Source organism: Drosophila busckii, chromosome 2L, assembly GCF_011750605.1.
Source record: "Drosophila busckii strain San Diego stock center, stock number 13000-0081.31 chromosome 2L, ASM1175060v1, whole genome shotgun sequence".
Classification (NCBI taxonomy): Eukaryota; Metazoa; Arthropoda; class Insecta; order Diptera; family Drosophilidae; genus Drosophila; species Drosophila busckii.
The window spans coordinates 14,479,838-14,503,459 of NC_046604.1; the positions used below are offsets into that span (position 1 = coordinate 14,479,838).

The following is a 23,622-nucleotide window of genomic DNA, read 5'->3' on the forward strand; positions in this document are numbered from 1 at the left end:
GCCTATACATGTTTGTAAATTTTTACTTGCGCTTTTAATGCTTTTTAAATTTGGCACACATTTATAGTGTCTAATATAACACATTTGCCTTAAAGTTTACAGTTTATAAGCAACACCAAGTAACTAATTGCCTTTGCTCGCTTTAGCAGCGCTGTTTAATGTTTAATTGTCTACTAACAACTATTGTAAAGCAAATTTGAAACTTAACGTCTAATAAATAGTGAAACAAAAATAAGCACAGCTTAATTCTCTTCAAGCAAGTTGGCAGCACTGTCGGCAATCGATGAACAGCTGACCGCCTGTATTTTGCTGCTTTCAACTTACGGTCACACTGTCACATTGCATTAGTTTTTGTCAACATGGAAAATCCAGCAGTCAACGATCCTTTGCAACTTTTAACAAATAAAGGCACGCGCGAGCCAACATTCTTGTCGCCCATATGGAATCCCATTGCTGGAACAATCGCCGGCATCGGCGCAGCGATTTTCCTTAACTGGGGTCTGCGTAAGCCCGTTTTCTCGGGTAAGTTGACTCGTTACCCTCTGTGACGTAACTTTGTTATTTATTTTAAACAAATGCATTAAACTAATATAATTATTGCAGGTATACAGAAGCATATTGCCTTTGCTGGCATTGGTTTCGGCGCTGGTGTTTTTATTGACCAAAAGCGTAACGAATATTTGGCCAAACGTGATGCGGTACTTCGACACTATGTGGAGCTGCATCCTGATGACTTCCCAGTAAAAGGTAAGTGGAACTATCACAAGCATCACAAGTGCTCTTAGGACTATTTTCAATTATCCGTCTTTACATTATTTAGACCGCAAGAAGTACGGTGAAGTTCTGGAAAGCTGGGTCCCTGTGCGCTAAGTTGAAACTGCCATAACAGCTGCAACTCAGCTTAAAACCGACTAAATTTAGTTAATTAAACGGCTTTAATTGTAATATGTATGAATATAACTAAAATTTCAAGATTTCTGCTCATTTTTAAATGTTTAGAAATAATAATACGAATTTTTGTTTTTGAATAGAGCACCAAAGAACTCTTTAAAGTAGCAAGTATCATCCGCTATAATATGTGAAGATGCTATTTTCATCTCACTCGCACTTATATATTTCGTAGTTTGACAGTCACAAAAAGCAAAAAGAGCTGCCAACTTTATCGATTAATAAATAAGCTCATTGTAATGTAAGGTTTTATTAATAATACGGGGCACAATATATGTTTAAATATTGAATATCTTGACGTGCTTTGCAAAAGAATAAAATAAATGCGAAATATTATTTAAAACAGACGAAATTCCCGCTTACCGCCAGTTAGCTTTTCAAAAAGAGACCAGATCTGACGGCAAAAAAGCGAATGTGACAGCACTTGCATTGCTAAAGGAACCGTTAACCGCGTCGGACGTGCGCAATTTTCGCGCACAAAAAAATTGTTAAAAAACCGTGAAAAAAGCCTGTTTATTATTGAAATAAATTGTTTAAAATGTGGCAATATCAATTGTAATTGGCACAGATTAAATTATATATAATGATGAACAGCGTGTGAATTGTTTGTCAAATAGTTTTTGACGCTCGTCAAATGTTTTCCAAAATTTGCAAAAATTAATTAAAAGAAAAAATATTGAAAAACAAGTGTTAAAGTTATAAAGTTTTTTTAAATACACATTCTGGACAAAATTAACTGCAAGTTTATACAAAAATCGTGTTTTTAGCTTGTATCTTGTTTCGCATTTAAATTCTATGACAGCTGCCTATTGGCCTGTGTGCTTCGTTTGTGTCTGTTCGTGCGCGAATCTCTGCGCGTCTGTGTATGTGTGTGCAGTCTAGATTTTAACCGTTACTCTGAAGATGCAAAACGTATAAAATAAAAGTAAGCAAAAGCGCTAAACTAAACTAAAATAAACTAAATTATTTTGCTTAATGGTCAACATTTAGCAGAGACAATTAATCTTGTTGGCAATTATGTTAGCAACAATAATATAATAGTATTAACTAAATGAAATACTAATAACACTAATATGTGTGTGTCGTTTCAATAATTTAGCAACGCCAAAGTAAAGACAAGCAACAACAACAACTAAAAGTTCAAAGTAAACTGCAAAGAGAGAAGTGAGCAAGAGCGAGAAAGGGCCGACGGCTTTTTCTTTTGCGTCTTATCAGCAAACAGCAGCAACAATAATAAGAAGAAGACGACGACAAAACAGAAAATACAATAGATAAACGGCAATTATGGCAAAGGTAAGCGGTTGAGCTTTTAATTTTATTAGAAAATTATTTATTTATGTGCTAAGCAGCAGCCCTGCAAGTGCTAGCCCTAGCTAACACTCGTTCGCTCTCGCTCTAGCATACAAAACTTCAGCACAGTTATAAATGTGTTGGATGTTAAGGGAGCGTGTGGGGGGTGGGGAACTTGATTTTCGCTTGTGTTTTGCGTATAAATTATGCATATTTGTGGCTTTTTTCCAATCGACTTGGGGGCGCGCATTGATTTCTTGAGAGCTTTGGGAAATCCAATGTTAGAGCAGGCGGCCTCTTAACATTTATGACGTGTAAAATTGGCAACAAACAGCAAGAAGAGAGAGCACTTGGGGAGGGTGAGGAGGGTAGGTGTAAAATTTGCATGTCAGAAAAAATTACAGCAATAGGCAAAATTGAAATTTGTTGTTAGCAAGGCTGAGCTAGTCTCAAGTTTGAAATTAAGTTTTGATGCCAAACATTTGATTTCTTATGAAAATGTTATAAGCTTTTAAAATGTTACTAAAATTAGCTTTATATGCTACTAGAACTAATATAAACGCAACGCTTAGCAGCATTTCAACATTTATACCTTAAAATGGACCTACTACTACTAAAATTTCTACTACTATTACTATAAATACTCCTTTATGCAATTGCAACATTTCAAGGTTGAAATTAAGTTTGATAACCAAAATTTGATTTTTGTCAAAGTATTTCAACTTAACTACTACTAAAATTTCTACTACTATTAATATTACTACTACTACTTTATGCAATCGCTTAGTGCTCGTAATTTCACGGCACTTGCATCAAATTGAATATTTTTGCTCTCATTTTATTGTTTTGCAAAATGTACAAATTAATCCTCAGCCTGGTCCAAACCGCACGCATGGCTATTTCCGCTCATAAAACATTAAACGTAAATTGCGATTGCGTTAAATCAACTCAATTTCCCGTAAAAAAAAAGCAAACTCATGTAGTCCAAACAATTTTTCATTGGCCACAAAGGCTTTTCCCTGCTTGAGCTTGGGTTGCCAAAAATGAGCAGCACATTTTTCTTAGCCAAGCTGTTTCAATGTATAGCCTCATGCATTTTTTATGTGCCAAACATATGTGTGTGTGTTTGGGGGTTGAGTGGGTGGCCCTCATACCCAAAAAAGAAAACCAAACTGTGGATAAATTACCTTTTAACTTCACTTGTCGCTGTCATACAGAGTTTTTATCTTAAAGCTGTCTCTTTCACTCTCGATTAAGTGGCTGCTTTTATGTTCTGTGCATTTGTTGTGTGTTTTTTTATTGGCATAAAAATTGCCGATTTTTTTTGTATATTTATACAGTTGGTAATATAATGCGAACAGCTGCTGCAAGCAAATTGCTTAACAAACTTTTGCTGTTTGAGGAAAATAATAAAATGAAGTGAGTGAATATAAACATATAATTAGCTTTGATATAACAGTAATAGAAAATAAAGCAGTAAGCATTATTTTGTATATTAATATACGTATAATAGCTTTAATATAACAAAATGAATAATCAAAGCAGTGAGCATTGATTTCTTTGAGCTGCTGCTGCAATTTTTAATTTAAAAGCCACCTTAACCTCAATGTTTTCTTCAGGGCCAAGCTTGTCAGCTTAAGCTACTACAAGCTGTATAAAAAATAGTATTATATGCAATAAGACGACATTATTGTTGTTCTTGTTGCGTCATAATCATTACAACATCATCATTATTATCATGAGCTCTCCCACACAGGCTTTGAGCCCGAGTTCTTGCCTCAGACATTATGCACATTATGTATTATTATATTCATTTTGTGCAATTGTCGGTCGCTTGTGGGTTTTCTTGCCTGCTCTTTGTATGTGTGTCAACAACAGGAGCTGCTCGCAGTTCGCAGTCGCCAAACAAGTGCAAGGATAACAAGCAGTAATATTTGCTTGCCACAGTCGCTTGCAAGTGGCAATAGCACTAAATGTTGCACACGAGTTCATGCTCAAGTAGAAAATGCATTTGCGTTTAATTTATTGTTTTTGTGCTTATTTAGCAATAACTATAAAGCTGCTGACAGTTTGATAAATGTACCAAAGCTATATTTACCAACTAATTGGGTCAACTGTGTGGCGTAAATAAGTTTTCGATGAAGATAAATGTTGTTTTTAATGCATAAACTAAATCTTAAATTTGCACGCTGCGTGGAAATTTCTTTTATCAAATTTCCATTGCATACCTTTGGCGGTTTCATTTTCATATTTGCCTCGCTTTTATTTTAAGCTCCTTTTTTCATAGCGTGAGCCATTGTGCATTTGTGGCATGTGTTTCGGAAAAGCGCGAGGCAAACAGAATTTCCCACGCACAAATTTTCTGTTTGTTTTGCATTTTTGCGGCTATTTTATCTTTAAATATTTGACAGTCATTTCGCTGTCATTGCAAATATGAAGAATATATTCAAAATATATTTATGCATATGCATATTATATGAATATGTTTGGCTTTGACAAATAAGCAAATTTTATAATTGAAAACGAGTGGCATAAAGTTTGATATTTAATTACGTTATAAAAGAAAATTGTGCTTAGTAATTTTCTTTTTTAATTTGAGTATAATATAATATATTGAGTATAATAGATAGATATAATAATAGCTACGTATTTTTCCTTTTCAATTTATGTTGCAAGATATTATTTAAGGCTATTTAGTGACCATTTAGTGGGGCATGCAACACAGTTTTTAATTGGTTTTTGCTACAAAGCTGCGCTTACACAAGCGTGACTCATTTTGGGGCATGTGCGGCAAGTAGCAGCAGCAGCAGTTGCTGCAGCATACGTTGAACGTATCTTAAGCTAATTTCATTCAATATTCATGGCCACGAACTCACACACACAGACACACACACACACACATGGACAATAACAATAGCAACAAGGATGTCAATGCACATAAAAAAAGGATAAAAGCGAGGCAGTGAGGCAAGCGGCAAACAAGCAAATGCAGTGGCTGCTGTCAAACTGGCTTGCAACAAATTTTAACGTGCGCCTGCACACATGCCACATGCTGCACAGAGGCGCGTGGCTGGCTTTTGTTGCAAGGAACACAAAAACAAAAAAAAAACGTAGCTAGGCAACAGCAGCTGATGATGTTGCCACTAACAAATTATCATTTAATCATTTTGGCAGCTTATTCAACACACAAAAAAAGTTCAAGGCCTCAGTTTAGTTTATTTATTGTTTGATAATGTTGCAAGTGGCAACATAATTTAGTTAGCTTAGAACTGTCTGCTGCATTTGTAATTAAATTAGCTGCCAAAAGCAAGAAAAACTTGAGCTTGGCATTGCAGACATTTTATTTTTTTTTTAGTTGCAATTGCTGCATAAATAAAATTGCCGCAACTTGGAATTGTCTGCTATAGTTTTTCAATGTGTCTACGCTGTGGCTTTTTGCTCTGCTTCTTGGCCAGCAGCATAAACATTGCCAAGATATTTGTACGCTGCTCAAGATAAATGACAAAATTTAGCTGCAACAATTTTTTTTAGTCATAGTTGTCAACATAAAAAGGCAGCACTCAAACATAAATTTTATTATAAAATAATGTGCGTATATAACTATTTTATTTTATTAAGTTTAGTTTGCAGTTTCAGTTTTTTTTAATTAATAAATTTGCACAGCATAACTTTTAATTGCGCGCTAATTAAAACACATTTACTCATCAACAGCGAAAAATTAAAACGTGCAATATTTGCATAGCCTTAATTAATTATTTATACATTTTATGTTTTTAATGGCTGCCATTTGATTTAATTGCACGTAAATGCGCAATCAGCATAAACAATGTGAAAAATTTCAATCAAAGCATAAACTGACATTTTCAATTTTGCTTGCAGGCACTAAAAAAAAAAAGAATATGATAAATTTTTATAGCGCCAGACAGAATGTAATTGAATTCGCTATACAAATTGGGTGTGTGTAGCGTAGAGGCGAAGCCAAAGTCAAGAGCCAAATTATATAGATATAGCTAGTGGACTGAAGGGTGCAGTCAAGTGTAGTTTTAAAGCAGCTAAAGTAGTTTGCTTAAATTTATTCTTTTAGCTAATGCTTTTGCTTAATGAATTGTAACAAAAGTTTAAATATTTGCATTTGGTTTGAGTTGAAATTTATTAAAAGCATTTAATAATTTGCGAAGTGATTGATTGCCTGCTACACAATTTCCGAGCTTAATCAATAGCATATCCGTCATATAATTCACTCACACATATTGCACATTAACGTGTGTACATTTTTATAATTTGATTGTGTGGATTGCTGCAGCGAAATTAAATTATAACGTGGGCTGTGTACAAAGTTGTAAAAAGTAAGCACTGCACATAGCTAAGTACAGTGGTGCCTGCTCATAGATCTCGAAAGTGCGAGAAACAATTCGAACTCAAATCTTTTCGTTCGAAAAATCAAAGTATAAAAATTTGTTCGAATAACTAGAATTTTTTTCATAATTTAAATAACAATTCGTCTTGATATTCTTTCTTAGAATTCTTCATCATAGAATATAATATTCTACTATATGCATAATATTTTATTCTATAAGATTTTGTTTTATTATATTCAAATTTCTTAGTACAGTGGTACCTGCTCATACATGCCGAGAGTTTGAGTAACAATTCGAGCTTGAATCTTTTCGTTGGAATTTTTAAAAAAATCAAAGTATACAAAATTTGTTCGAGTAACAAGAATTTTTTCATAATTAAATAACAATTCTTTTTGATATTCTATGACATTCTACTATATGATAATTTATTCTATAACATTTTGTTCTATAATATTCTATTCTATTATATTCTAATTTCATATATCTCAAAAGTTCGCGTAGAATTTAGTAGACAACACATTTTGAACTTGAATCTTTTCGTTAGAATTTTTATAAAAATCAAACAATGTTAAATTTGTTCAAGCAACAAAAATTTCATAATTAAATAACAATTATTTTTGATATTCAATAATATTCTATAATTTTATATATTTTATTCTATGAGTATTTATGCCATTATATTTTAATATTTTATATTCTATGATAACTACTATATAATAATTTATTCTATAAGATTTTATTTCATGATATTTTAATTTCTCAGCTAATTTCGTTCGTAGCATATATTCAAATTTTGCTGTAGCATATTTGTGGTAATTATGAGTGTGTATATGTGTCAGTGTGTGTGTGGACATGTGTTGATAGTTACTGTGGCGCATATGATAGCATTAGAAACCAACGTTCATTTGCACTTTATGTGTCTGTAATTGAAAATTAAGCGCCTGTCATCGACTGGGCAAAGCAAAGCGCAGGCAACTGCAGGTGCTGCCGCCCAAGCTATGCACATAAACAAACACAAGTGGGTGGGTGGGGGCTGTATATAAAGCGTACAACAGTGTGTGGCCTGCGGGCGTATAGAGAGAGAGAGAGAGAGAGATAGAGTGACAGCTGGGGGAGGTGCACTGGAAAATTGCCAGCTAGCCGTTAGCACGATGCACTTAAAGCCGTGTGACGGCTGCCATGTGCGGTTAATTTGTTTCAAATCGGCTTTAGCTTTAGCGCCAACTGGTAAAAAAGGATACGAGCTAAGAGGATATGCGGCAACATTTGTATCTCTAGCTCAAGCCTGATTAGTTTTTATAGCCTGCAGACATGTTGTGGCACTAAAAGCGAGAGAGAGAGAGAGAGAGAGCGAGCGAGAGAGATGAATAGATGGATTGGCATTGTGCAGAAATCTCAGCGTAAATGTTACGACCTTAGAAGCTGCAATGCATTTGTTTGATATAGAAATATATGTGGGCTACGTGTAATTGGATTTGGTTTGTATTTGTGAAATGGATAGAGACATTAAAGTCAGAGGGTAAGGAATTTAATTCAGTTAGCTGCTTAATAAAGGCATCAAACTGGCTTAGCATGTATTTGCAGCTGCCCAAAAGTATGCAGCATAAAATTTCACTTAAATAAAATTCAACAAAATGCGAATTAGCATGCAATTTGTGGGTGTGTGTGTGTGATAAAGTTAGTGATAGTGAAAACAAACAATAGAACTTACTACTAACCCAATTTGAATTCCCTACATTATAAACAACTACAAACTACAACAACAACAATAAAGTGAAGAAAATGTTTTATATATATGCGCGTTGCACGCGATGGTTGCAACAAAATAGAAATAAAAAGGGTGCAAACTAAAATATGAGCAAACAAAAGGCGCAAAATAAAAGTCTAAAATTGCGGAAGTGCTCGAGCGACTGAGAGAGGCAGCCCCCCACCCCCTAACATAAATATATATGTAAATGCGGTTAAGCAAGCGTATGTAGTTGTGTGCTCAAGTGTGTGTGTGTATTAGACTTTGACTTTATAACAAATGTGCTTTCGGTTTTCTTTGTTTTCCGCACGCCGGAAGTGACAAAATGAATTCGCGACCTGTAGTTACAGCCATTTTGTTGACTATTGTTTTAATAAATTTCTTTTTGCAATAATTTGCGCACAAAAGCGTCAAAGCGTAAGCAACAACAACAACAACAAATAGAAAAAGGGCAAACTAATTTTATTAGTGACGCTTGGGCTTAACCCATAAAGCACTTGGCGCAGGCCACAGGCGAACGTTTTAATGCTCATTATAAACACACACACACACACATACACACATATGAATATACATAGCTCAAGCTATTTGTTGTTAGTATGTGTGTGTGTGCGTCTGGCGTTTTTATGGCCTCCTGAGCGCTCACAGCAACAACAAAATCAGCACAAAACAAGCTCACTTAATGACTTGCCCGCCAGGTGGCGCTGTTTCGTACTAAAAACATTAAGAGTGTCAAAACTGTTAGTGTAGTTGTTGTGTGTGTGTGATATGTGTGAGTTTACTTGCTTGCATAATACATTTTCATACGCCCCGTTGCCACAAAACAACATTATGAGCGCCACACTAATGAGCAAAGCAGCTATGTGCACTAAAATATTAAAGTTTGTTTAATAATTTAATATATTATGTGCATTTATTTTTAAAATATTTTTAAAATATTTATTTAACATGAATTTACAGCTAAATGGCTTTAAGCTTGTGTATATCAATAGCAGCGCTTACTACATTAACAGCTATGCACACGTTTTTTAACACTCACCTGGCATAGGTGTCAACATGAGGCGGACACATTTAATAGAGCTAAAGAAAATAGAAAAAAAAGGGAAAATATGCCACATGCATAAAGCCTGGCGCTAAGGCCAGTCAACTCTATGAGCAACTGTGGGTGTGAACACACAACTTTCTAATGAATGTGCAAATTTTTGCATGCCCTTGCAAAAAGCATAAAATTCACATAATTATGTGAGCAAGAAAATTATTGTGAGAGAATGCGTGTGGGTTTTAACTTGCTATGCATGAAAAATTTAATATATGCGCTAAAAGGAATTTATAAAAGATTTTCAATCAAATTTCAGTGCAAATAAGTTGGCTAAGCGACAATGTTAGATAGAAATTCAAGCCAGTGCTGATAAGTTCAAAAGATTAACAAAATTTAGTCAAAGCTGCAAATATTTTTTATAATCAAATTAAAACAAAATGTAGTCAAAGCTGCAAATATTTTGTTATTATATTAAATTAGCAGCTAGAACTAAATATTCTTAGTGAAGAAAATTCTGCAGCTAATGCATATTTTTGTAGCATACTTTTGAGCGCTTATATAAACAAGCTACGCCCACACACACAAATTTGAGCCGCTGCCTTGTCTTGTCTTGTGTGTTTATTCAAGCTGCATAATTGAGCAGAGCAAAACGAAAGTCAAAGCTAAAGGCAAATAAGAGCTTATATATGTATGTGTGTGCGTGCGCTTGTATTTGTGTCTAAATGAAACGTTTGACGTTTGAAACTTTTGTTTCTTTGCATTTCCGTGCGTTCTTAGCTCGACAGAGCGTCTTACGCTTGAGCGTACACTAAGATAGCTGCACATCCTGTCGCACTGAATGTCCTTCGGCTAGTATATAGTGCGACTTAAAGACTTATATAAAATATTTTTATATATGCGTTATTTACGCGTAATTATGCGCCCAAAACTTTTAAGTCAAGCGCTCAACGCTTGCAGTTGAAGGCAATTAAAATACTGACCCTGGCTAACAAAAAATTTTATTTACTTGGCTTCGCCTGATTTGTGCCTCAAACTTATAGCCCACAAAATTTGCTAACAGCCCACAACTCTTACAGCTGCTGCTCAGTTCAAATGCCAAGCTGTGTGCCCCTCACTCTCTTACTCTTGGGCTGGCAAACTAACACAAAGTTGCAAGCGTTGTGCACACAAGTTTACAAAGTTCAAAGTGAAAACTATGTGAACTGCATTTGCAATGCGGCAAGTTTGTTGCAACAGTTTCCAGCAGCTGTAGCAGTCCAAAATTTGTAGCAGCATAGAGAGAATATAGCTCAGGAATTATATTTGGCTATGCAGCAAATACTAATGCAATGCGTAGAAATTAAGGCAAGCAAAAAGTAGAGAAACTGCATAAGTCTGTTTAGCTGTTAAATCAGTTTAACTTTTCATAAACTACAAATTCAAATCATTTTATATTATGCAAAATTAATTTATAAAAATTATGCTTTTCTGACAGTGTATGCATTAGACTAAGCGCACCAATGCTGTTTACTTCGCCTATTCCATTTATGACAGCGACAAAGTTCTATGTTTTGACATTACACATACGCCACGTTGTCTGCTTTAATTTTTTTTCTGCTACTTGTCGCTAGCGTCAAAATAAAATGACATTGTTTTTGAGCTCTCGCAACTCAATTGTAAATCATGCGCTCTCTTTTTTTTTATTTTTTGCTAGGTAAACAATGTCACATAAAAGCCGCAGTACTCGCAGTTTTTTGTTTCCGACTGTCTGTCCGTCCCTACAGCTGAGCATGCTGCTAAATTTGATATATGTGCTAGTTGCTGTTGTTGTTGCATTTGACAGTTACATGCGCTGCACTACTGACTGACAGCACTAAAGAGCTGGCCACAGCCGCACAGCTGAGACGCTGTAAAATCTTTAGATACACCAACATAACCTCAACAGCTAAATGCCAACTTCAGTCTATGTTTAAACAGAGTCCACAAAAACAAATAGAAAGAAAACTTGCAGTGCTTAGCTAAAAATTTCAAGTTTGTATGCACATGTGTGTGTGTGTGTGTGTGTGTGGCGCGTGTACGTGACTGTCAGCATTTTTCGCCTGCTTTTGCTTTTTGTATGTAGCGAGGCGCATGTTGCTGAATTTGGGTCACAACTATCGACTCGACTCGACTCTGTTTCGAAGCTGTCAGCGACAGGAGTAAGAGAGAAGAGCGCACGCGATAAAAGCAACAATAATGTTCAAATTGTTGTTGTTGTTGTCAGTCAGTCTGTGACTGAAGTTGGACATTGGCGCTTTAGCTTTTGTTGGAAGCCACTCAAGTGCATTGAAATTTGATTTCAATTGCCATATGCAGTTGCTTTCGAGAAAATCCAATAAGAAAAGTAAAGGGTGGCTTAAATAATTTAATATAATTATGTGCTTGTTGGCTACTAAAACGAAATACAAGCGTTCAAAGCTGAAACTTGAGGCTAACGAAATAACAGAACGCTAAGAATTAATGAACGACAAGTTTAAGTTGAAAGCAAATGCTTATTAAATTGTTTTAACTTAAAAGCCAAAGCTTTTATTAATAAAATCAACACTCTTTATAAAATATTTTATAGTTCTAATTTCAACTCGATTTTTCTTTTCAGGAATAATATTTTATACTTAATAAATATGCATAAAAAATATTATGTTAAAATTCTAATACATAATTAAATATTTTAATTTTTCTAATACATAATTGAATATTTTAATTTTAACATAATATATTTTATATATATATATATATATTTTATATATATATATATATATTTTATATATATATATATATTTTATATATATATTTAGTATAAAATATTATTCCAAAAATAAACAAATCTAAATTTTATACTCTCTTATAACTCCAATTCATTTAATAGTCAAAGCTTTTTATATATTTTTTATACACGTTTATTTTTGTATAAAATATTAACCAATTTTATAGTTTCATATAACTCCAATTCATTTAATATTCATTTCCACTCTACCCGTAATTTATCTAAAACAAATCAAATCTAAGCGGGCTTGTGGAAAATGTTTTCCCTAAACAACTAACCACATTAATTCACAATGGGAAATGTAAATGCCAAAAACCGCAACAACTACTACAGAGAGAGAGAGAGAGACAGACAGACAGAAATGCAACTGAGTGTAGAATGCTGACAACAATGAGCAGCAAATGTTGCAACAACATGTAGAACAACAAATGCACATAAACCGCAGTAAATGTTCAGCAGCTTTATTATTGTAAACAGTAAATGAATAGACAGATGGAAAGAGAGAGACTCGCAAATTAAATATTTGATGCAACTGGCTAATGAAGCAGATGCCACAAAAGTGAGAAATGCTCTTAAAGCAAAATAATTTGTGACCTTCCCTCATAGAGAATGCACCTTGGCTTGACCACAACATGAAAAAATGTCTACGTTCGCTTCGAGCGCTACCAAATCAATTGCAATTGCAATTGCAATTTACTAAATTGATATTGAAAGAGAGAAATGTTGTCCTTCGACTGAGCAATGTGGAAAATGTCTATAGAGTGTGATAGTTGTTGTTGTCGATAGTCCATCAATAGCAATAGCAATAGCAGCAAGTGCACAATTTGCATTTAAAATTTGTTGCTTCAGATGGCGCCTGAGTAAATTGCATAAAAACTTTCATTCCCGTGCTGCTGCAAATACTTGAGCCAAGTTGCAGCAGAGCGTCTGACATTTGATAAATATACGCGTTGCCTTGCTACTGATTCCCTAGGGCATGATAAATTACATGGCACTGCTGCTGCTGCTGCTGCTGCTAAAGCGAGACTAAGATACAAACCTCTAGTAAAGCAAAAAGCACTGAGCTCTGAGGCTGCTTGGCAGGAAATTCAAAAAGTACGTGACGGCTTGAAGTTGATTACGTTGTTTTGTGGGCGTATGCGCAGCTATTTTGAATGCAGCAATGTTAATGCGCTTAACATGTTTATCGATAGTATCGATAAATTCAAATTACTTAAATTCTACATCAATTCTAGCATTGATTGCTATATAAAAAATATTTAAATTTAATGGAATTTAATAGCTTCAACGTATGTGCTGAACTCGGCATCAAAAAACATTTAAATTGAATTAGATTTGGCGCAACAGAATTCTGCATAAATTATTGCATTGATTGCTATATTAAAATATTTAAATTTTAATTGAATTTAATAGTTGAACTCTGCATCAATTTTAAGCCATTAAAATATTCTACGTAATGCTGTTTGTCAATTGCAATAAGCCATAATCGGTTTATCATTTCGCAACGTTGCTACAGGCCCAGAGCCTCTAATTAAGTTTGCTGCAGGAAAATGATTATATATATATATCTTAAGCTGCTGTAAGCCGACTTGTCACAAGTGTTGTGCAAATATTTCAACGCATTAAATTCTGTTTAAATTGCGTCGCAATGCCAAATAAAATGAACATGTTTGCCATAGATAAACAAAAGCAGACAACTTGTTTTACAAATTAAAATGGCAAACATCTGGATATAAGAATATTTTTCTTTGCTGTCTGACCTTTTCTTTTGCGCTTGCTTGAACTTTAATTTACGCTTAGCATATCTGTTGTAAGCTGAATAATGTGCCACTTGAAGTTGCTACTCTACTCTGGGGACAGTATCGAGTTTTAAATTTATACATATGGCCCTATGGCTTAAGTCTACAAACATTAATTGTCGCCCTGACAGCAGCAGACTGTATAGATGGGACTATTACCAGCTGCTGTCTAGGCGCAATAAAAATGATTTAATTTTACGCACGAATGCGAAAAAAATGCGCAAAAAAAATATAAACAAAAATTATTGCCTACAGCATAGACATAAAAATAGCCAGCAGTACATAGAGCTACACAGTGGGTAGCATAAAAAGATATTATGCATGTATGAGCGCATATAACTTGGACTGGGTTCTAAGAAAAATTCTATTTATTGCGTTTTCAATTCATAGCTCATATATCGATTGATTTTCTTTATAAAATTTGTCAGTAATTTTTGCTGTTATTAAAATACAAACAACAAAAATTTATTTTAACGCATGTAACATGAGCTGAGTACTAAGAAAAATTTTATTTATGCGTTTTCAATTCATAGCTCATATATCGATTGCTTTGCTTTGCCAGTTATTTTTCCTGTTAATAATATACCCCATCAGAAATCTAATCTAATAATTGCGTAGCTGCATATATAAGAGCTGAGTATCATTAAATTTGTTGATTATTTGCTGCTACTGTATGCAACGCCTGAAAATGTGCTATAAAAATTTCAACACTGCGCTGCACATTTTTTTCAAATTAAAATCAATTTGATTTTGATGCATTGAATTTTCTTAGCTTGAGTTGGCAATGCAAATATTTAGCCAAGCAACGCTTCCGTTTTGTTGGTGCTGCTGCTGCTGACCCGTTTCCGTTTCCGCTCGAGCAGCTCTTGCTGCTGTTGCTGGTGTTGGGGCGTGGCTGGCAAGATAAGCCGCTTAGTGTGGTTGATGGATACCGAGCTAATGGCTTGTAAAAATGTCTGCTGGCCAATGTTTATAGTAGACGAGAGGCAAAAGCTAAACTTGATTGAGCTGTTTAAAACTTCAATGCGAACTGACATGACAGACATGTTATTTATATGTATGTGTGTGTACATGTGTATGTGTGTTATTACCTTAGGGTGCTGTTTGTTTGCTTGCTGCTCTTTTAATCAAATACTTAAAGCTTGTAGAAGTGCGCTTGGCATAACATTTTAATGAGCTCATATGTTGAGTAATACTTATTTTATTTTTATATGTAATTGCCGTAATTTCAGCATTTTTTATACGTGAAACAGCCACTCGAAGTTGTTTATTTTTTATATGAAAAGCTGATGCTGCTTGAGAGTTTACTGAGTGAAAAAAATTAGCTAAATTTGCTGACTAGGTTATGAGTAAAAGAAAAATATTGCCCAACTAAAAAGTGAAAATTTATAAGGTAAAAGGGGCTTTAATTAATATAGAATGGAATTTTTTGAAAAACGTAATTTTATTTGTAAATATTGTAGCTTAAATAAAAGAAGGGATTTAAGTAAATCATAAATAATTTACAAGCTTAAGATTGTTATTAAATAAAATAGAATATAATAGAATAGAATAGAATAGAATAGAATAGAATAGAATAGAATAGAATAGAATAAAATATAATAGAATATAATATAATAGGATAGAGATAGATATTTTTTTTTTTTAATTTTCGCCGGAATCGTTTAACAATTGGAAAGTGAGATATGGTACAATGAGCCTTAACTATTTACAATTATTAAAAAAAAAATATAGATATAGATATAGAGATAGAAATATTCTTCACTACAATTTTCTTTGAATTGAAACCAATACTTTGATTGCTTTAATTAAAACAAAATTTCTGTCTATGCTGCAAGCAAATAAATAACTTATTATTATTGACATTTGTCAGCGACTGCCTTTGAATAAATACATAGCTAGTTATTTCGTATGCATAACAAAATGTCTAACACAATATTCATTTGCTTTAACATTTGCCTTTTGTGCCAATTCACATACATAACCTCGAATAAAGTTATTGATTGTTAATGCAAATTATGCATGCATATAGTCAATATACACACACACACATACACTCACGCGCTGAATTTATGCACTGCGCTAAGCAAAAATCTGTGCTTATCCTTACAGCAGCGACGCGTGTTAAATGTTTATTAATATAAAAAAGCGTCATCAACTAGTTGCCATGTTGGCTGTGTATGTGTGCGTGGTGTGTGTGTGTGCCTTATATAAATCGATAAATTTGATTTAGTTCCGTTCGACGGCTTCCTACTGCCTACTTCCGTTTGCCGCTTCCGTCAGTCTATGGTCATGCGTTTGCGCTTAACCCACATGCCAGCACACTCAGCTCAGCTGAGCGCGCCCGCCCTCACCCCAAAGCTGTTTGTGTAACGAGTTTCTCTTCTTCTTTCTTTTTTTATTAAAGCCACCCTGTTGTATATTTTGGTTTTTTTTGCCTTTGCTTTTGTCGGCTTCGTTCCGACAATACTCCCGTGTTTGTTCTTTGTACTCAATGCGTGTGCTTTGCATACACTTTGTCATTAAACAGTTAGTGCAAGGGTATACACAAGTTGTGCATAAGCATGCAGCAAGAAAAATAAAGTAAAATTTAGATAAATGTTTAAAATTTCTAGCAAGCAAAAAATGTTCAAAGTATATACCCAAGTTGTGCCTTAGCTTGAATAATTCAACTAAGAAGATTTCACTTAAATGTTTTAAATTAATATCAAGTTTAAGTTGCAGCTCATATCATTAAATTTATATTGCACTCTATACTTTGTTTAGCTGGCAAAGTGTATACCAAAGTTGGCTACGTTTTTGCTTAGTCATTTGTTCATCTTCCTACAATTGCCTTTGCGGCTGTTGCGACAAATATTTGGCACAAATTGCAAATTTTTGTTGAAAAGTGAAATTGGCAAAGAGCAAAGATATTGTTAAATAAAAGAACAGACTGTTGGGCAATGCATAAAGCAAACAATATTTAAACAAGTTTAGACAGCAGAGAAACTTTTTTTATTTTTGATGTATTTACTTTTAAATCCACTCCAAGTTAAATCCCACGGGCAATTACAAAAGCCTCGCAGGCAATCTATATTGAATGTATAGTAATTTATGACGCAAGTAAAACTCATTAATAAGTATCCACAATATGTGCGTGTGTGTGTGTGTTGCAAGTTATGAAATATGCGTTCATAATGAAAAATTTCCCATAGTTCTTATCGCTGTCATTTATCGTGAAAACTGCAGCTGCAGCTGCGTGTCATTTTGTAATAATTACAAGCCAAAAGTCCTTGCAATGCAAGTCACATATGTAGCAAGTACTCTACGCTTAGTAAGAGTAAAGGGTAGTGCTGCTTAGAAATAGTTATATACAAAAATATTGTAGTTGGGTCCATCTCTGAATTTGTAGGGTATACAGATATATAACATATGCCTCCTGCTGCGAAACTTTTGTGCATTTTGTGCAGTTGATAACAATCGCCAGAGCTGTTGGCTTGGCTGGCTGTGTGGGTGGCTCGGCAAACTTTTCTATGGCACGCGAAAAATAAAAAAGTTCAAGGACATGGCATGGGGTGTGGCAAGCAGCCTCAAGCTTTATGCTTTTCAAAATTGCATTTTCGATTAAGGCAGCTATGTAAATAGCATTTGGGGGCAGGCACATTTAATAAAGCCCCCGATTGTGGTAAAAACTTTGCTTGTCGCGCTCAATAAACGATTCAAAAACTTTTACATTTCAGCAGACTATTGTTATTGTTGTTCAGCTGCTTAAATACTTAAACTTGCAACAAGTTCTATAGCCTGGCGCCACATAATGAGCATTTCCATTAGCTCTGAGTCTGTTCACACACACACATGTGCATAATTGTCTAAATTATGCTGCTAATTGTATAAAAATAATTACATGTTACTCAACTCGCATGTTTTTCATAAAGTATGCATAAGCTTAAGCTGGCCCCCAAAAGCTTTAATTATGTTAGACTGCAATTAGCAATTTGTCTGAGTCCTGGAGCCAAAATAAAAGTCAAGGGAGCATGTAAGCTGTAATGGGAGGTAGCTGCTAGGCAGAAGCTTAAAGTGTACGGAAATTCAGCTCAGCTTAAATTTTACTTTAATTTTCAATTCGTCAATTTGCTTGCGTCCGATGCTGTTACTCGGAGTTTCCGCCCGGAGATGAATTGAGCGGAATTTTAATTCACTAGTGATTTTTGTGGCATATCAGATAAAGTTATTGAACTCAATTTAAATTAAATATGAAATAATGTAATGATATTTATAACAATTCAGCTAGTGGGTTCTTTAAATCTTCCGTTCGGTGATGATTTCAGCTGAATTTTAATTCACTAGAGATTTCTGTGGTATTTCAGTTAAACAGTTGAGCTGAATTTAAATGAAATAACGACTTGGGCTTCTTTAATCTTCCGCCTGGAGATGATTTTAGCGGAATTTTGTGGTATATCAGATAAACAATTGAACTAAATTTAAATGAAATATGAAATCATGTAATTCTATTTATAATAATTCAGTTAGTGGGTTTTTTAAATCTTTCGCCCCAAGATGATTTCAGCTGAATTCTATTTCACTAGTGATTTCTAAGAGTTGAGCTGAATTTAAATGAAATATGAAATGATATAACGCTTTGTATAATAATTCAGTTAGTTGGCTTGTGGGTAACCAACTGCATGAGCTCGATGACATCAGCAGCAGCAGTAGCTAGAGAAAAACACCCCATACTACGTAACTTAACCCAATCCAACCCTCGCTCAACTTTAGTTTGTTTTAAAGTGCGTTGAACTGCTGCCAAGTGGAAACGCCCCAGTAAACTAAATTGCCAAACAGGCGCCTGCCAAAAGTCTGAGGCACGTGCAGCAACAAAATATAAACAATGGGGCGCCAAGATTGCGCTTTGTTCTTAATCTATAGTTAATTATACGCCAAAATATTAACGTTGCTATCTTTATAGGATCCAGCAACAACGCGCATACCACGTCTGGACGGCATGAGCTCCCGCTTGCCAGCGCCCGGCAGCTTCGGCGGCACTATGACCACCAGCCACATACGCCCACCCGCAGTGTCGGCAGCTGGGAATCTGAAAACCAATACACAAATATTTCGTGCGCCCACTGTGAGCAAACAGCGCGCACGTCCTTTGAGCGCGTATCAGCCCAAGACGACGCCGCTGACCGAGCTGGGCGAAAGCTTAAAGAAGAGCGCCTCGGGCGAGCGTTTGAACAATGCAGTCAATATGCTAAGCAAACGCACTACAACAGTGTTGAAGAAATATTTGGGTCAAAGCAAACTGATGTCGGCCAGTGCTGAGGCCAGCTGCTTGCCACATACTCCAACAATGTTGCATAGAAAGCCAGAGCAGCCAAGTCAAATGAGCAGCAGCACGCCCATGATGCCGCCGCTAATGCGTTCCGAGACTTTTGTGTGCGAGGAGGAGGAGCAGCATGAAGAGCAGCAGCCTGCAGAGAATTTGAGCAATACGCGTTTGTCCAACATAGGATTTGGACGCACGCAGGATATAGACAGCAGTAGCATGACGGATGTTACACCCAAGACACAAAATAGCACGCGGAATATTGTGGGCAATGCAACTCAAAATATTGAGTGCACACCAAATCGCACGCGTCCGATTGTTACCGAACAAATGGATTTAACCAAGAGCATGGATCAGCTGCCGCTGCTGGAACACATGTCTATACCCTCAGGCTTGGATTTGCTGAGCGCCAAGCCGGATGTGGATGCAGACGTTGATTTTGATGCAACTTTGATAGCGCTGGCGCCGGATAAAACGCACATGAAGTTGCCACTGAATTCGACACTAAATACAGAAAGATTGCTGGACATAACCGAACTGCAATCGCCTGCTAGGCATATGCAGCTAATGAATTTAACGCGTGAGTTTCTGGAGCAGACGCCCTCACCTCGATTCACAGCCTTGGCGCGTCGCTCAGCTGCGCAGCATTCGCTGGTGTGTCTAACGCCCTTGACAGCAGCGCCTGGCACGCGCTTTCAGCAAACTCCAGTGCCAGTGCATTTGCTCTCGCCGCTGCTTAAAGCTGCACGCAGCGATTTGGTGCTGCCCACACGCACGCCGGATGCAGAGCAACTGCCGCAGCTAATGGACAGCACTTTGATTGCGCCTTGCTCGCGACGCAGCTTTGGTCTGGAGCTCAACGAGTGCACGCTGGATGCTTCAATTGATTTGGTGGACAGCTCGCTGTCTGCATCGCAGCAGCAGCTGCAAGCGTTGCAGCAACAGCTGCTGAAAAAGCAGCACAGCTTTGATTTGGACGAAAGTTTGGGCATACTTACACCCGATCAAATGAAGGAGTTTCTAGATTCGTCCTCACAGCTGCTGAACCACAATAATCAGCAGCTGCGTCAGTTGCAAGTGCAGCAGCAGCAACAGTTGCAGCTGCAGCAGCAACAGCTGCGCATGGAGCAAACGCCTTCACCCGAGGAGTTGCCGCTGGATCCCATAGAGCCGCAGCTAAGCGCAGCGTTAACAATGCCCGCAGCTCAAACCGCTGTAGCTACAACTGCTGGCAATAGTTTCATCACTAGCGTTACAAGCGTCACCAGCTTGGATACAGGCTATCAGGTAAGCTAAACAAACGATTACATATAGTATGACATGTGTCATATAATATATATTTTTATATAGGGCGACGGTGAAATGTCACGTCCCGCTTCTCGTGGCGCTTGCGATCATTCGCCCAGCAATGGACCACAGCTTGGACGCGTAAGTCGTCAGCCCAGTTTTCCACCATTGCCAGCGGCGGCGCCCATGCGACGTCAAGATCCCATGACAGATTCGGATTTCTTTACCGAAAGCGATGCGGATGATGTGCTGCAGCGTGGCGATCGACGCGCGCAGGTCATCGATGGGCAGCTGTATGGACCAGCAATGCAGGCAAGCGCTTCAGTGCCGCAGCTTGAAGATTCTTGCATGGAGTCCTCAGGCATATTTACGGATGTTGAAAATCGCTGCGATGAGGAAATGCGTTTGCCAGAACTCGACATAGATATGGAGGATATGTCGCCAGATGATGCAACCACCACAATGCGCAAAGCGCAGCAGCAAACGCAGCAGCAGCAGCAGCCACGACCGCTGTCTTCATCTTCGGCTACGCTGACGACGCTTTCGAATCGCACTTCGTACTGCAGCGTTGACGGCGGCAGCGCCAAAAGCTTTTGCGACGAAGCTTTCAACGCTAGCAGCAGCAGCAGCGATCAGCAGCAGCAGCAACGATCGTCGCTGCTTTCAGTACAACGTGTTAGCTCGCCGCGTACACACGCATCGTTAACTTCGCTTTGTACTGTGGAAAATTTGTGCACCAGCAGCAGTGCTAGCAATTCACCCAAGTCTGCTAAAGCAACAACAACTAAATCAGCCACAGCTATAACAACAACAAATCCCAAACCATTGCGCAGTGTTAAAACGCCCAATAAATGGGATGCGGTCATGAATAAAATCGCCGTTAATAAAACTATAATCAAAACCAACTATAATGATGTAAAATCCAAAGTGTCCAGCACGCGCCTTATGACGGGCAGCGGCTCCTCCCCAACTGCTGCATGCAGCGCTCAAGTTAGTCCGCGCATTAGTCCGCGTCTTAGTCCCACTGTGCGTCGCTCGCCGCTCACTGCCACGCCTCACAAGCCGCGCAGCAGCAGCTCGTCAACAGCTTCGACTACATCCGCATCGCCTGCGCCAGCGTCAGCGTCAGCGCCAATGCGGCAGCCACAGGATAAAGGCTCAGTTGGCGCTGGCGCCAGCGTCTTTGCGCGTCTAACTAAAACAACAACAGCAACCACAACAGCAACAGCATCTGCTAAGCGTTTGCCAGCAGCACAAAATTTACGGTAAGTGCAACTAATTTGATACAAAAATATTTTAAATAGCTTAAAATATAAAAATGTTTTAAGCTAAATTCCGTTCAGCATATTTTAGAAAACAACAAGAGATGCTTGTGAACGGAATTTGTGCTAAGCGTACATCCAAAAATATTTTTATTTGTGGGCGTATCTTATCAGTTGCTGCATGCCAAGTTTATCAAACTTGCTTATCAATTGCGTATGTTGATTGATTTCTTATGTCGTATGCGAATCGCTTTTTAAAAGGCTATCAAATTAATTGTTAAGCAATTGTATTGCGTTCAGGGCCATGTAAATTTGTAAGCCAAAAAATGTTTATCGGGCTTTAAACTTACTTAGGTCAGTAATAAAACTAGATAACGTTAGATAAAATACACAGGTTCCCACAGCTGGCAAAAGTTCTTAACAAAAAAAGTTGCAAACGCATTGTTTTTAATTGTTTAACGTGACGTCATTAGCAAGTTAAGGGTGTGTGCTATATTGTCATGCTAAAACTTTTGGGAATGTCAAACATTGAAACAAATTAGCCGCATGCGCTTGTCTCTCCACATCAAATTGACTTCAATAGCCACAAAAGCGAACTCGAGGCTTAAACCGCAAAGCAAACAAAAGTCATAGGCAAACTATTAATGAGTTAAGCGAGAGCGACTGATACGAACGTGCTTAGTTTATTAAATATATTACATATAAAGCAAACAGCAACGTTAAGCTTAATTTCACAGCTAAATTATTAACATTAAATTTGTATAAGGCCTTTTTATAGATTTCAGCTTGATATGCTGTGAAGCGTTGAAAGCGTCGCACATTATAAAAATTAAAAAAAACAGTGAAAGCAGCGCCAACAACAAATTAATTCAACTGAACCTTGCCATTATTTTTTTTTTATTTCGGCATGCAGAACAAATGCTCAATTTATTTAATTGCAAACAGTAGACTTTGAGCATATGCATGTTGTTACTTTTTATTTTGTTTGTGGCACAAGCATTTGCAATTAAGCTTTAACCACTTGCATATTGCAACATAAAAAAAAGCGCAAAATCACAATGAAAAATGCACTCAAGCAAAGCGCAACAATAACTAGCAATGACAATAGCAACAACAACAACAGCAACAACAACGTTAATAATAAAACGCAAATTAACAGCAACAGCTTATTTTGTTGCCTGTCTCGCTCTCATTGTCTCTCTCTCGCTTGCTAAGCGCAGCGTTTTTTGCATTTTTTTTGTATTTATAATCACGACTGCAAAAGGTTCATTAGATAAGCGCAAGTAAAACGTGGCATTGTTTTTAATTTTTCTAGAAATTTATACATTTATTGTTAATAAAAAATGCAAGTGTTGCTTAGGTGAACAATATGTATGCGCTATATTATATATAGCTTGAGCTAAGTAACCACAATTACAACAATAACAACAACAAAAACGCCAGCAGCATCAAAATCAACAAGAACTCAACAATAACAATTACACCACCAACAACATCAAAATAAACAACAGCTCAACAATAACAACAACACCAGCAACTCAACAATAACATCACCAACAACAATAACAACAACATCAATATCAACCAAAACTACACCAACAATACCTACACCAATACTAATTACACCAATAATAACTACACCAACAATAACTACATCAATACTAATTACACCAACAATAACTACTTCAATACTAATTACATCAATAAACACTACACCAACAACAACTACACCAATAACAACAACACCAATTCAAAACCAATAACAACAACCACCTCTACCAAAACAGCAACAACAACTGCACCAACAA

At 36.5% G+C, this 23,622-nt stretch overlaps 2 protein-coding genes across 3 annotated transcripts in view; both read left to right on the forward strand.

Moving 5' to 3' along the window:
* Positions 1-323: 323 nt before the first annotated feature.
* On the forward strand, positions 324-974 carry LOC108603516 (NADH dehydrogenase [ubiquinone] 1 subunit C2). Its single transcript, XM_017992411.2, has 3 exons — positions 324-522; positions 604-747; positions 821-974. Exons 1-3 carry the CDS (start codon positions 360-362, stop codon positions 868-870), a joined length of 357 nt encoding a protein of 118 aa, XP_017847900.1. The 5' UTR covers positions 324-359; the 3' UTR covers positions 871-974.
* Positions 975-1,667: 693 nt separating this feature from the next.
* Positions 1,668-23,622, forward strand: part of LOC108607844 (microtubule-associated tumor suppressor candidate 2 homolog) — a 70,863-nt gene continuing 48,908 nt past the window's right edge. The window contains exons 1-4 of one of the 2 annotated variants that reach the window (XR_004458964.1): positions 1,668-1,873; positions 2,048-2,241; positions 18,906-20,552; positions 20,616-21,817. Coding sequence is in view for 1 of the 2 variants with exons in the window: in XM_017998911.2 (XP_017854400.1) it covers positions 2,233-2,241; positions 18,906-20,552; positions 20,616-21,817 (2,858 nt within the window). In the remaining variant the exon portion in view is untranslated. The remainder of the gene's footprint in view (positions 1,874-2,047; positions 2,242-18,905; positions 20,553-20,615; positions 21,818-23,622) is intronic. The other variant, XM_017998911.2, reaches the window with a different exon arrangement.

Bases quoted from the DNA above. Each gene is read 5' to 3' on its own strand.
- LOC108603516 (XM_017992411.2), top strand. From the start codon at position 360: ATGGAAAATCCAGCAGTCAACGATCCTTTGCAACTTTTAACAAATAAA. The intron at 523-603 runs GTAAGTTGACTC...TAATTATTGCAG, and splicing joins GCGTAAGCCCGTTTTCTCGG to GTATACAGAAGCATATTGCC. The intron at 748-820 runs GTAAGTGGAACT...TACATTATTTAG, and splicing joins TGATGACTTCCCAGTAAAAG to ACCGCAAGAAGTACGGTGAA.